The sequence below is a fragment of the Amblyomma maculatum genome, chromosome 8 (assembly GCF_055883805.1).
Source record: "Amblyomma maculatum isolate TAMU_Amacu chromosome 8, ASM5588380v1, whole genome shotgun sequence".
Classification (NCBI taxonomy): domain Eukaryota; kingdom Metazoa; phylum Arthropoda; class Arachnida; order Ixodida; family Ixodidae; genus Amblyomma; species Amblyomma maculatum.
Window position 1 is genome coordinate 101,336,300 of NC_139351.1, and position 14,159 is coordinate 101,350,458.

The following is a 14,159-nucleotide window of genomic DNA, read 5'->3' on the forward strand; positions in this document are numbered from 1 at the left end:
ATGTTAGCACCTTATGACTGGATGGCAAATTATGATTCTATTGTATATGTCTGTAATACGGTTTATTTTGTTTTTGTTGTGTACTTCTTTTGCTGCTGTGGTTTCACGTGTGTAACAATCTTTTTGCGGCATATGCGTTTATTATTTGTGCTGGCTGTATATGCCTAGATTGATAATGTATTATTTCTCTCTTTACGGAAATAAAGTTTTCACCGCCACCACCACCACCATTTCACTGATCTGTCAAACCTTGCTTGGGTGCCGAGGCCTCGTCAGGTTTTTCAACTTTTTGCCTCGGCTGCCCCTTTCTGTAGAAAGCAAAGAAAAAAAGAAAAAAGGAAAGGAATATTAAGGTCTGATACCAATTTCCTTAACGTGCATTTACGTGCAAGGCGATGGAACGCGTGGCTCTACATAGACTTGAGTAGCACCTAGACTAATACAACGTCTTGACCCCTATGCAAGCAGGGTTTGTCCCAGGGCTCTGCGCTCAAGATATTATAAGGCTTCGTAATGGCGTCATCGCATATAGCAGCACGCAGCTCCGAACAGTGGTTGGTGTTGACCTGAAAAGACTGATTCTGTGCACATTTTATAACGGACTTACCTGCTTTAGGGAGTAGGAGTAGCTGGGAGCCTCTATTGTTTCGTGGAAGGCTTTCTTGCTGACAGAACATTCTCGGCGATAGTTCGGAATAGCCGGGGTGCATTGCGGCGTATCGCGCCGCAGCACCTGCGTGAGTTCGATCCCGACCACCGGCGGATGAGTTTCGATGGAGGTGAAACGAACAGGCGTACGTGTGTTGTGCGATGTCAGTGCACGTTAAGGATCCCAATGTGGTCGAACTTACTGCGGAGCGCTCCACTACGGCTCCCCTTTCTTTCACTCCCACCTTCCTCCCATCCCTTACGGCGCGGTCAGGTGCCCACAGCAACAAGTGTGACGGTGTCTTTGCTTTCTTGTGAACCAATTATTAAGGCGAAAGTCTTTAATGCCTCATCGTTATCAGCAGGAGCTGTCGGCAAAGGCAGTCGGCAGAGGGTGTCACACTTTTGAGGAGATAGGGAGCCTATACATGTTGCGCCGCGGCTCCCGGCTGAGTGTGGTTCCAGCCTTTGAAGGGGCACTTGCCGCCGCCCGCAAAATGGCAGTGTTGCCAGTTGAGCTAACGGTGCTATTTTGGTCCCCAACTGAACCGCATGCAGGAGGAAGTTGGCGCTCGTACAATGCGGCGGTTCAAATTTCCTTCGATGCTCACTACATGAAATTTTAGTTGTGCACTGCGATGAATATTAAAGCGATAGCTTAACTGCTCGTTTGGTAGAAAAGCCGTTGGCGTAGTAGTAACAGTAGTACTGGCAGTTGTAGTAGTCTACACCACGTGTCGGAAATAATCGGGGGCTGGGTAAAAATTTTACCATGGTAATTTGTGGTTCTAGTGATTGATGATTGTTTGGTGTGATAAGCGATGACGCGTTAAGAAAAAGGTAATTAATTGGTGAATTAAGAAGTGAAAAACGACAAAAAATTGAAAATGGGGTTCGTAGGTATGAAAATGTCCACAATGGAAAGGCAGTGGTTGGTGATGCTAATTAATAAAGTTTAGAGTGCATCATTGATCAATAATCGATTGAATTTTTTGAAAGAAATTGACAATGGGGGGGGGGGGGGGGGGGGGGGGGGGGGGGGGGGGGAGGGGATTCAAAGGCGTCAAAATGCTCGGAATGTAAAGCCAATGCTTGATGATGGAATTAAGAAAATTTAGAGCATATAACTGATCCATCAATTAGGTAAATAAAAATAAAGATTAGAAAACGGGTTCAAATGTGTCAAAATGCTCGGAATGAAAAAAACAATGCTTGATGAGGTTACTTAGGGAATTTTGAGAGTGTGATTGATCAATTAGGTAGTTGAAACAATTGAATAAAAAAATGAAAATTGGTAAACGGGTTTCAAAGATGTCAAAAAGCTCAGAGTGAAAAGCGGATGTTTGGTGCTGCTCATAATAAATATAGAGTGTGTAATTTATCAATTAAATGGACTAATTGGATAATGAAAACTTGAAAAAGGGGGATTCAGAGTCATAACTCGTGACTCGCAGTCATAATGCGAGGTATCATGACAGCTTTTTTCATAGTAGCATATACAGCAAGTAAAAGGCGCCGCACGGACGCCTGGAACGGACGCCCGGCGGGGTCAGCTTTGTGGAGCTTACACTAACGCTGAACTCGCTATGCATTCTGGATAATCTGGGGAAGTACGCCATTTTCCTGTGCAGTGCAGCAGTCGACCGTGGAGTGGGCTGCGCAAATAGCGCCAAATTGATTAATTTAAAGAACCCCTGGTGGTAGAAATTTCCGGATTCCTCCACTACGGCGTCTCTAATAGCCTACGTCGCTTTGGGACGTTAAACCCCACAAACCAAACCAAACCAAACCGATTTATTGTGCGGTTGTGGGCTGTAACAATCTAACGCTTACTAAAGCTCAAAAGGTAAAGTCCAGACAAGACGACTGCGGGTTTTTCAAAATACCAAAGGTATACATTCGCACGAATGCTACATGTCCAGGAGTGATTGGAACGTCGCAGACGACAGTGACTTGCACGCATCAACAGACGTGGCATTCACAGCATTCTAAACAAATAACAAGCGTGTGCACTTCATTTCGTGTCAAGTGCGCAAATGATTATCGATATAGAGCAGCCTGTACGTCGCACTGGTCAATTTGTTTACTTTTTCGCAGCCGCGCGTCGTGCGGTTTAACGGCTCTAGGTTGCTTTGTTTTTATGCGTGCATCCCAAGTGCATAGTGCATCCGCAATAGCATAAACAGCGCATGTTTCTCCAAACATATTTCCTCCTTATCCTTTGCTACTTGAGTTTGCCCTCGGACTTTTTTTTTTGTGCACGCCAGTTGTGGTTCACGTACTGTGCGGTTATTATTCTGTTGCTTTTTCCTTCTCACCCCCCCCCCCCCCCTCTCCTTTCATCTTTCGTTTCTAAATCAGGCTTAACTTATAGTGTATTGCTATGCAGCTTGAAAAAGAAAGTTTTTGCTACCCCTGGTACAGCCATATTTTTTACTCGTTTAAAGACTGACTTCCATGAACCTGCACAGTACAACGATCTGTACAATGGGATCGGGGAAAGAGATCGCTCAAGTCCTTATAAAGTTTTTTCGCGTCACAATTGATAGTAATTCTTTTTTTTTTTTTTTTCATATACGAAAAACGGGCTTGCAGTACACGACGTGACATGTACACTTCTTTAAGGATTCCGAAAATTCTCCCTTGCATGCCCGCCGAACTTACAACTAAATTTGGTAACACTTTGTTCAACCTAACCTGACAAACAGTTCGTAAAAATGGGTCCTTCGTATCACGAAAGTGGGGAAGTACTTGGGAGCGCACCCGCCGAACCAGCTTGTTTTATCGCGTCAGCTCTGGAGGAGTTGGTTTGGCACATTTGTATTTGCACCAAGTGTTTAACCGTTTTATGCTCTTTCGTGGCACTGTGCTACGCCTCGGGTCGTGAATTTTTTTTCTTTATTGCATGGGAAAACCGCCATACCCCTCGCCCGACAATCATCATAACATTAAAATTCTGAGAGGCACACACATGCATCTAGATACGGCATCCAGTTTGGAGGTTCTTCGCGTGCAGCATATACACTCCTCACCAAAAGCACATTGCTCCTGAAACGCGGATTTGGACGATCTTGGTGCCTCTGCATGCCTGTCCATCATACGGCTTTTCCAAAGACTGAACAGTCCCATAAATACAAATAGATCATAAGGCACGGCACAGTTTTTGTCAGAAGGCAAAAATCGAATAGTATATGGTGTAATTTCAATGTCCTTTTAAGAGTTCTTTGTAGTATGTCCCAAAGAACATAGCATCACGGCACAGAATAAAGCAGTGATCAATTACCTCAGGCACGTTACAGAGACGGCAATTCACCGTCCAGGGCACAAACATCTCCTTATCATGAAAAAATGTCTTGACAGGCAACGCCGCTGTATGTAGTTTGAAAAAGAACGTTTTTGCGGCTGCCTAATGCACATTTGCCTATCACGCTGCAGAACAGTTGTGTCCAAAAACCTCAGATGAGGCTGCCGATACAACGGTGTGGGGAAAAGACTCAGTGAGAACCTGGGTCATCTGCTTTCTCGAGAGGCTATATCGGTAATCTATAGAGAAACGCACAGTGAGAAAATTAAAAGTGTCAGCAATCTCCTTATTGAATCCCCTTAGAGGCCCCTCACGAGCCTACCCAGTCGGTGCGAATAAGTAAGGCAAATGAGGTGACTAAGACGCATAATGAGCATAGCTATAAGAAACGGATGGTTTGCCCATTTGAAAAATAAAAGAAAAAAGGGAAACAAGTTGATGCACAAACAAGTGAACATAGCCCATTTCACCGAACTCTAAGGGAAGGAACAAGTTGTCACGCATGGGCTCCCATTGAAAGCGGGTCGTAAAACGCTCTTCATAATTCCGCTTGTCTACCGTGAGGATGATAGCGGGATTCCGCGTTTCTTTTTGAAAATAAAGTTTTCACCACCACCGCGAGTGACAGATACTGCGATTGGCACGCAATTCCAAAGACTAAAACAGTTAAGTCACTCAGTAAGGGTGACGTCAAGGATGTGACGTGACCCATCTGCCGTCAGCTATGAGGACCAAGCGGGAACGAGTGCGCCTTCCTTTCCTGTAAACGAATTACAGAACGCCGGTGAACTTAGACGCGCTCGACATGGAAACCAAACGGCGCAGAAGACTGGAGAATTTAACTTGTTCTGATCCCGAGGGAGTCACTGGTTTGCGCTACGTATATGCAAGCATAGCAGAGCTAAGCCATCTTTCTTTTTTTACTCTGCATTCATTTATTTACTTCGGCCAGCATTCCAGAAGACCTCATGCCCGTACTCGGAGGAACGCCAGCATAGAGACCATCGTAACTCTTGTAGGTGGCAGGCTGCGTCTGACATTTGGTACAGCCAGAGCAGCGCGGTTGAACACCTACGTTTTGTTTTGGCGAGTTCAGCATCGCAAGAGAAACGGCCACTCTCAAGTAAGAAAATCCCCCTCTTCCGTGGGCGAACTCGGCGGGCAGCGTGGCGCATAGCGGCGAACGTCTCCGATGACATGCCGAGCTCGAAAGCGCAGTCGGCACAGCCTGGATCCAGAGAGGTGAACAAAGGCCGTTCGTGATCGCACACCTGCGGCCCATAGCACCATCCCAGAACGTACGGCTATAAGAGGCCAGCTCACATAGCAAGCTAGAACAGCCTTGCTGGTAGTTGTGGGGACGTCCAGCCGTTGACGCCAGGAAGTTTAGAGAGGCTCCCTTCATTCCGGCACTCCGTCTGTCTGGCTATGAGCGCACAATCTACACTGCCTCAACTTGTGGTGCCGATGGACTTTTGTGACGTTTCAACTGCCATGGATCCACTCCAAAGCGCATAGAGAATAAACGCCTCTGGGGAGCAGGGAGCGTAGCTGGCAGCATATCTGCTTTCGGGCGGTTTTAGACAAAGTTTCCCGCAAAACGCCACATTATGTCCAGAGCGTGTGAATAATAACAGGTTCACAGGAAACGAAATGTGCAGTATCTGTCACACGCGCATGAACAAAAAAAAAAAAGCGCCAGTGATGTCTTTTTTTTTTTTTTTTTTTTTTTTTTTGTCCGAATGTTGCTTCTCCACGACATCGACCCAATCAACGCTGCTTATCTTGGTGCTAGCCTCTCCCTGCAGCCTCCGTCAAAGTCCGTATGCTTACCGGCTTTGAAGCGAAACACGCCCCGAGGGCATAAAAAGTAAGCACGCATTGCCAGCGACATTATGAGCGATTTGATCATTTCAGTAATGACTCCACCTCCATCCCTTAGCGCCAAATAAGCGCACGTCAACGTGACTAAAAGACGAAAAGCTTACAGAGTACTGCGTCTCGTGCAGGCATTGGTGAAGTAATTTTCAAAAATAAAAAACTGTTAATACTAATATATAGTTCTTTAAATAACCCATAGATGGCGCAACAACTGTTAATACCACAATCATAGACATTCTGGTTCCAGGTCCCTTTCTCTATGGTTGCGTGTTACAAGGTGTAGTTTCACTTTTCTTGTAGTTGCGATGTGGAGCGTGCGCAGCGCAGCACTCGTAGCCATATTTGCCCAACGGTCGTGAGAACTGCGCGGGAAGCTTGCATTTCAGCAATTGTGCAAGCGATCGCACGATCGAGTAAGTATCAAAGCATCTCAGACGCGATCTTGGCGTTCATCGCACGATGTTTGTTGTCGCATTCGTACTTGCCTGCTAACGTAATGCAGCCTTCGGCTCCACACATGATCCGTGGTGATGTCGAAGCGGGTTGTCACCAATGGCGACCTGTGATACTACGATACTACTATAATTTTAGTGCTCACCGATCGAATCCGCCCCAGCGCAGGATCTTTTTGTGCCATTTCACTCGTGCTTCGTATTACTCGTACTTGTGTGCTGACGGTTTATTTCGATGTGGTGTTCAGTCTTACGACAGAGATGGGGGCACGTCAACTGTTAACGCTTGCCACTGCGAAGAAGCTTTTAAGAAGGGCATGTGTAGATGAAATTTGTGTCGGATTCTTCGATCTATATAGCCGTTAAGCAGTACAAAATTTTTGAAAATGTGTAAATTGTAAAAGCAACGAAACGAACAGCGCAGACAGCAGGTCATTTCGAAGCTGGCGCGAACCTGACATAGCAAATTAAACACAGCGTCGCGCATTCGGCATCTCGCGTCTTGCAGCTCAGACGACCGGCAGCCATCGTACTCCGAAGGTCTACGTGCTGGGAGTATTGCGTTCGATTAGAAGTGTCCCAGCGGCGTGCAGGCTCCCCCAACGATTTGGTAAGAGGGCGTCCGTGTCTTATTTTTTTTTTTTTAACGGCGAGAGCTCATTTCTGCTCATTAATGGTGTCCATAGGATATGTCCGCAGTCAGCGGCAACGGATAGTAATAATAGTAATAATAATAATTGGTAAGGCGCCGTATCTGTCTCACTTGTTCCGTTGACACTTGCACTGTATGAGAAGGGAGACATCGTGGAAGGGAGGAAAGTGAAGTGAAAGTGGAAAGAGAGCAAGAAGAAAGGTGGTGAAATGCTACGGAGCAAATACGACCACCTGGGGATCTTTGACGTGCGCTGACGAAGTTCGAAGGAGGGGTCGAGGGGTCGGCTGCTCCGGCCCTACAGGGCTCAGACTGGTAGGCCCCCGCCGCAAGGCTAGCCTGTCACTAGATTTCTACCTGCTGTAAGCTGTCATTGCACCCTCCACCGCTTCTGTGGTGGACGACGGCTGTTGCAACGTGCGTCTTTCTCTCCCTCTTCCTTTTCTTCTCTATTTTCTCTTCCGTCCGCACGAGGCAGCAGAGGCGGCTCAGCTTGGTGGTTGCTCCTGGCCCTACGGGGCTGGGGCTGGTAGGTCAGTGCCGCTTGCGGCGGAGGCTAGCCATGGCCGGTCTCGAGGGAGAGGCTGAGCCCCTGTATTTTCTTTTCCTTCCTCCAGTCGCAACAACAGAGCCAGTAGCAGGCCCCTGTATTTTCTTTTCCTTCCTCCAGTCGCAACAACAGAGCTAGTAGCAGGCCCGTGCACTTTTTCTTTTCCTCCTGCAGTCGCAACAACATCGCACAGCTCACAGGTGCCTCTCCGTTTCGCCTCCATCGAAACGCAGCCATCGGCGGTCGGGTTCGAAGCCAGGTACTCCGGTGCAGTTGTCAGGAATCTTGCCACTGCACCACCGCGGCGAGGCGCAGCGGATAGGCATAGCGTGATTCGTGTCAAAATTGTGACGGAGATGCTGCTTCTGCAGCTTCTGGGTGGAGTAACACCGTTTCTCTTCGAATATCGATTTGCCAGTCTAGGGGCCATAGCTTGCGAGAAGGATTCGGACCGACAGCATATTTAGCCCCGAATTTATGCCGTTAACTGCAAGTGTTGATGTCCATCGAGAAGTCAGCCTTTCACAAAAAAAGAAAAAAAAAAAGAAAAACGAACCACTTGGCCAATCTCTGTGGCACTCTGAGCGCTGAACCGCCGAGCAAAACCATGCCAAATAATGCTTTCTAACGTCGGTTCAGGTTAATTTTTCTGTGCATCGCGCTCGTGATGAGGACTAGTAGGGACCAGCCCGCACGCGTTTCGAACTACGACGTCAATGAGGGAATGATCACGAGGTGCATGCGCGCTTCGAGACACCGTCCTATCTCTCATATTAATGCGAAATCATTACTTCGCTATGTTCACAGATTTCTGTCCGCAGACCGCGTCAGCAAAATTGTGTCCGCAGCAGTTGTGAGTAATTGAGAGGTGGTAGAGGTTAATGAGAAGTGTCAATCGATAGATGGTGATGTAATGTTCTGTCTGGAAAAATAATTAGTTCAGTAAGCTAATTAGGTAATTAATCAGAGGCAAAAATGAAACGGGAAAGGCGAAAACAGTCTTATTAGCCAATGGCTTCGTGCCACATTTGATGGTTTGGTTTGTTCGGTTTAACGTCCCAAAGCAACTCAGGCTATGAGAGACGCCGTAGTGGAGGACTCCGGAAATTTTGACCACCTGGGGTTCTTCAACGCGCACCGACATAGCACAGCCACGGCCGCTCGATGGAAGCGCGCTTCCATCGAGCGGCCGTGGCACAGCACACGGGCGCCTTTGCTTTTCGCCTCCACCGAAAAGCGGCCGCTGAGGTCGGGATTCGATCCCGCATCCTTGGGAACAGTAGTCAAGCGCCGTAACCACTGCGCCATCCTCGCAGGGCATGAATGTATCAAATACTAAAGTAGTTAATTAAATCAGTCAAGGTGACGTCAAGGATATAACGTCACGCAACTTGAAATCGAGCCAAAAAAGTGCGTAGGAAGGGATTGGCGCGCAATTTGAATGTATCAAATACTAAAATGAATAAACAAGAAGTGAATTGATGTGACGTCATGCAAAGGGAAGTAGAGCCGAAAAAGGGCATACGGAGAGATTGGCACGCAATTTGAAAGCACCAAAGACTAGAATGGGTAAACAAGAAGTGAATTAATGTGACGTAGAGGATGTGACTCACGCAACCGGAAGTAGAGCCGAAAAAGGGCATAGGAAGGGATTGGCGCGCAATTTGAAAGCACCAAACACTAAAATGGGTAAACAAGTGAATTAATCAACTAGAAGCAACTAACAGCAGCGTCCGTGCTTTCGCATTACTCCAATGCAGATTCTGCGGTACTCTTGTTTTTTGTTCGACTACTGATGCTGCTTGCGTGCTTGGCAAATTCGAACCCGTCGGTTCGCTATGAGAAAGGACAACAGCATCCGATGTAAAAACCCATTAAACGCTTTTGCGGCTTGGAAGTGGCCGGACAGTCCCGCTGTATGGTCCCGCGGCACTCAGCCCCGTCACCTCTTGTTCCTCGGCCCAACTGATTGCACTCTGCTGGTGCGCTCACGGTTCACGCTCCTAGTTCATAGATGGTCTCAACTACAGCTGCCAAGTACTTGGATTGGAGGAATTTTATTGGTCGAAAAAGATCAACAGGTTTATTTACTTATTTATTTGAGTACGTACAAATCGCCCCACTGGGCATGAGTACGGGGGTACGCAAAGGGAAAGACAATAGTACTGTGAACAGGTGTACAGTACATTCATACAAAAGACCCAGCAACAATTCAGCTAAGGTCATTGGCTCCCTAACGGAGGGCGACTTCTCCCACCCAGTTCGCTTACGTGTTGTCACAAGCTGCCTCACATATAGAGCGGAATTTACGGGATCTTCCCGCTCTTCCGTGCGTGTATCCTTCGAGTTGATTCTCCGGGGCAGTGACCGGCCAGCGCGCGCCCTTGACAGGCCGCTGCGCAACCAGCCGAGAATACAAAAAGTTAGACCGCACCACGCCCGCGGCAGTGCACTCTGGGGAGATGTATAGTCTCTCGAGCAACACACTCGGCCGCTCGCTTTTGCCTTTGTTTGAGCCTTGATCTGGCTTATTATTTTACGTTGTGTTTTCTGTGTAACTCTTGCCCCTACTTACTATATCTGGAATACTGTTTTTGTTATCTTTATATTCTTCTTTTATCGTAGTGTTTTGTTCATTGTCGGTTTTCACTCGTCATTTACAGAGTCGTCTTTTATCGCTATCGTGTCCTGGCGCTTTTTTTTTTTTGTGCTATTATGCAGTGTAATTTGAACTACTAGCTGTAAATGTCCACTTTTTGTAAAAAGTGACTTTCTTGGACTTATTCCTCAATCACACACTGACACACCTACTTCGCGGTTTGACCATGCAGTGTCAAACTTTTAACTGTGTTCCCTAACATCATAGAGGGACAACGAGTAATCGTAAAGGGGATCCCGCGCCTCTGTTGACCGTAAAGGCGGGGGTTTGTGACACTTGTTCTTGTGCTTCTGGAGCCTTAACCAGGCCTCCCGTGAGGGTGCCGGTAGAAGATCTTTAGGTGGCGATTGTCCTTAGAGCCTCATATGATGTGTTCTTGTGTTGCTATGCGACCGCAATGCAAGCGTTTGGATAGATCGTTTAGTAGTCTTCGGCCGAAGAATGAGGATCATGACTGTTCCAATTTTTGGCTGTAGGTATAGGATTCTGGCCTGTTTTCTGGTAAGGTCTGGTGAGGTGCAGTGCCTCACGGAGGTGACTGGTCATTCTCCGGTATATGTGTAAGTTTCGTTGACGGAGAACACCGAGGCACTGCCCCATCCCTCCCGGTTTGCTCGCGTTCAGGCATACCGGTTTGCCTCGAAGCATGCCGCAGTTTTCAGTAATGCGTGCAGATGGCGCTTTCCGCGCGGCAGGGGTCGCGCGGCGCAACAACTGCTGAATGTGATCGTCGTATAGAAAGAGCGGTGTAAAGAGAGGCTGCTTAAAAAATTAGCAGTACCTTTTATCCTGAGCAGACACACCACGGGCAGTTATGATGGGTGGAAATAATGAAAGAAGGGCAGATTACCGCGCACGACAAATGTGCCATTTCACCCATTAACATGGATTACATGAACGTTAATGAAACATAACGCTTATCGCATTGCGTTGACGAACGATTATTCGGTTTCGTCTCTTTGGTTTCACTGTAGAAAAATGTGTCTTACGGATGTGTCTTAACACCAACACTCATGTCGATGTGGTTCTGCTGTGTATTACGCAGGTTCTCCGACGTCACTTGACTGGTTTCTGTTGAGCACCGTACGAAAGTTTACAGAAAGAACAATTTCCAACCAAGGCCATCGAGCGTGAGATGACGTCACAGAGGGACCACGGTCCTTACGCATCGCGCCCCGCCACGGCCGACCCGTTGACGGTGGGCGAGTCTGCAGAAACCGAGGACGCGCGGCATCCCAGCGGGTACTCCAGTGTACCGACAAGCCCCTTCAATTACGAACCTGTTGATTATCAACCTTACATCGTTCCTCCGTTCGGTCAACGCCTCGAACCGTTGGAGACTAGCGCGAGTACCCGGTTGAAAGATTCCTCCAGCGACGCATCAGTGTCGACGATGTGGGGCCTTCCGCATACCGCGCAATCTGCAGGCGAATACCCCATGACAGCCGGGCACCAAGACCTTCCCGCGCGCCACTACGCGGAATTAAAGCGTGTAGCGCCTTCCAACGCATGTCGAGAGACTGACCGACTGTTGATTATTCGCGACTTGGCTGAACAGATGTTGGCTGGCGAAGCGGTTGGGGATGTTGACCATGACTACGCCGTTACAACCGCAAACGATGGTAAACGCTCTGTATCAAACCCGACCAGTTCAGCTATGGAACACCAGTTGTCTTCGTCCTCGGAGGCGGCGGCGTCCTGGTTGAAAACCATTGAACTGCCAGCGCTGACCAATGCGGCGAAGAGCTCAGATGGCGCTCCTCTCTCCGACAAGAGATGTGAGGGTGAGCACGCGACTTCGCGAGCGCGACTCTCCGCCAGCGCCGAGGGGACTCCATCTTTTTGGGACAATGAAGCCGTCGCCACGTCCGCTAATAACGACACGCCTCAGCTGTCATCGACGGTGACGACTTCGAGGCAGAGTTGCGGTCACCAACAAAAGGCGAAGCTACGTAAACTTCTCATCGCCGATCATGCTAACTCGAAGTCTTCGTCCTCGGAGGCAGCGGCGCTTGTGTCACCGCTGACACATGCTGTGGACAGCGCAGTTCGCCCCCGTGTCTTCTCCAAGACATCTGATGGTTTACAGGCGACATCGGGCAAGAGCTCTCGCGAGACCTCTCTGGTGGGACGATCTGCCTGCCCCGAGAGAGCCCCGCCGAACGGCAAAGTTGTCGCCAATTCATCTAACGAGGCTCCTCTACAGTCGTCGACGGTGGGGACTTCGGCGCACTGTTGCGATGGCCGAAACAAAGCGAAGCCACTCAAGCGCCCCATAACCACTGCCCCTAACTTCAAAAATTCGTCCTCGGAGGCAGAGGCACTAGTGGCACAGCATTCATATGCGGAGGAGAGCTCAGTTCGCGCCCGTGTTTTCTCCGAGACATTTGAAGGTGAACAGGCGATTTCGGGCAAATGCCCTCCGAAGACTTCACAGGTGCGACGTTCCACCAGCCCCGCGGAGACCCCACCGAAAAGAGAAGCTGTCGCTGAGTCCGCTAACGAAGGGCCTCTGCAGTCTTCGACGGCGGTGACTTTAAATCAGTCTTGCGGTCGCCGACAAAAAGCGAAGCCACGCAAGAGTCCCGCTGCCGACGATCCAAACTTCAAAGGCGCCGTTGTTCGGATGAAGCTCCAGATTGTTGACGGAGAGCCGCAGCTGAAGATGGAGCATTACTTCAAGTGAGATGGGTCATTCATCCTTCTGACCTGCAGTCTTAATTGTTTTCTTAGAGCGACACACGCTGTACATTTTTGCGTACAATTAGAAATAGGGAAAAAAAAAAAAACGCAAATCCCAAGCAATCTGCAAGCTTGCAGTCACACCGTGCGTATTAATTACGACGTTTGCTACCTTTAGCGTTAAACGGCACACATGGTGTCGAAATGAAGTGTTGAAATAAAAGGAAAAATGGCCTGGTGTATTTTTCTTCGCTCAGTTGTGTCGGAGCTGCGATCGCTTATCTGGCGCATTGGCGAGTATCGCGTAAGGTTATTTTATCTGCACCTCCAGGAAGTGCAATATGTGCGGATCTACTCTATGCGTTTGCCGGAGACCCGTCGGAATAATTGCAGTCATAACTAGACCCATGACTGGTGTGCGTGACCATATTCTGCGCAAATTCCAAGCTTGTGAATTTACCTGTGCTAATACCACGAAAACGAACCCCTGTGCTGGCTCGCTCATGACGTGTGGAGAATAGTAGGGGAGAAAGGTTGATCGATACATTGAAGCCATAATAGTCACATATTGTGTGTAACCACGAAATGTTTTGTCACATCTAGGGGAGGAGGTCGACCGCGGCAGCTCTGTGGTTAAGGCCCTCGTCTACAGAGCTCGCATACCTAAGTGATATCCCGCCTGCGGAGGCCGCATTTCTACGGAGACGATACGTAAAGCGCCACAGTACTGTGCGCTGTCAGCACATGTTGAAACGCTAATGGCCGAAATTATCCGAAGCCCTAAGTGACGGATCCCTTTACAGCCCTTATAGCTTTGGGCCGTTAAATCCGACAAATTATTCTTACCACGTTTGAGGAACATGAAAAAGCTAATTCGGCTCTTTCGTGCGATTTCCATGATTTTTGTACGTGTATGAATTCTCGCCTAGCTTATTATCCGCAAATATGAGGTTTGCACCTGTTCGCGAAGAGATGCCGCTTTCGGTTTTCCACGCCAGTTGCAGTGCCGCAGTCATTTACTCGCAGATCAGTAAATATGGTTTGCGTTTGAGAAAAGGGGCTCTGATTAGATTATCACCGCCTTGCAACGCTGTTCCGGCACGAGTATTTGGTTTGTGCTTCGTTTGCTAGGCTGGTCAACTTGTAAAGACTTTGTTGCCCGTTTCAGCTACAAGCAACGGCGACGGTTCGGTCCACGGGACATCTTTGAGGCCAGCGATTCCGAAGACGACTTCGCGGCCGCCGGACGAGGTAACATACCGAGCGTACCGTCGCCTTGTTTGTAGTCTTTGTGGCTGTCATCTCCGTATGTTGCCCCAGAGGCAGGGAGC

General features: G+C 48.5%; 1 protein-coding gene across 1 annotated transcript in view; it reads right to left on the reverse strand.

The window, feature by feature from the left end:
• The window catches only part of LOC146182001 (uncharacterized), a 102,098-nt gene extending 90,937 nt beyond the window's left edge, over positions 1–11,161 (reverse strand). The window contains exon 1 of the mRNA XM_084575879.1: positions 11,136–11,161. Within this exon, the coding sequence (XP_084432005.1) occupies positions 11,136–11,161 (26 nt within the window). The remainder of the gene's footprint in view (positions 1–11,135) is intronic.
• Between the last annotated feature and the right edge of the window lie 2,998 nt (positions 11,162–14,159).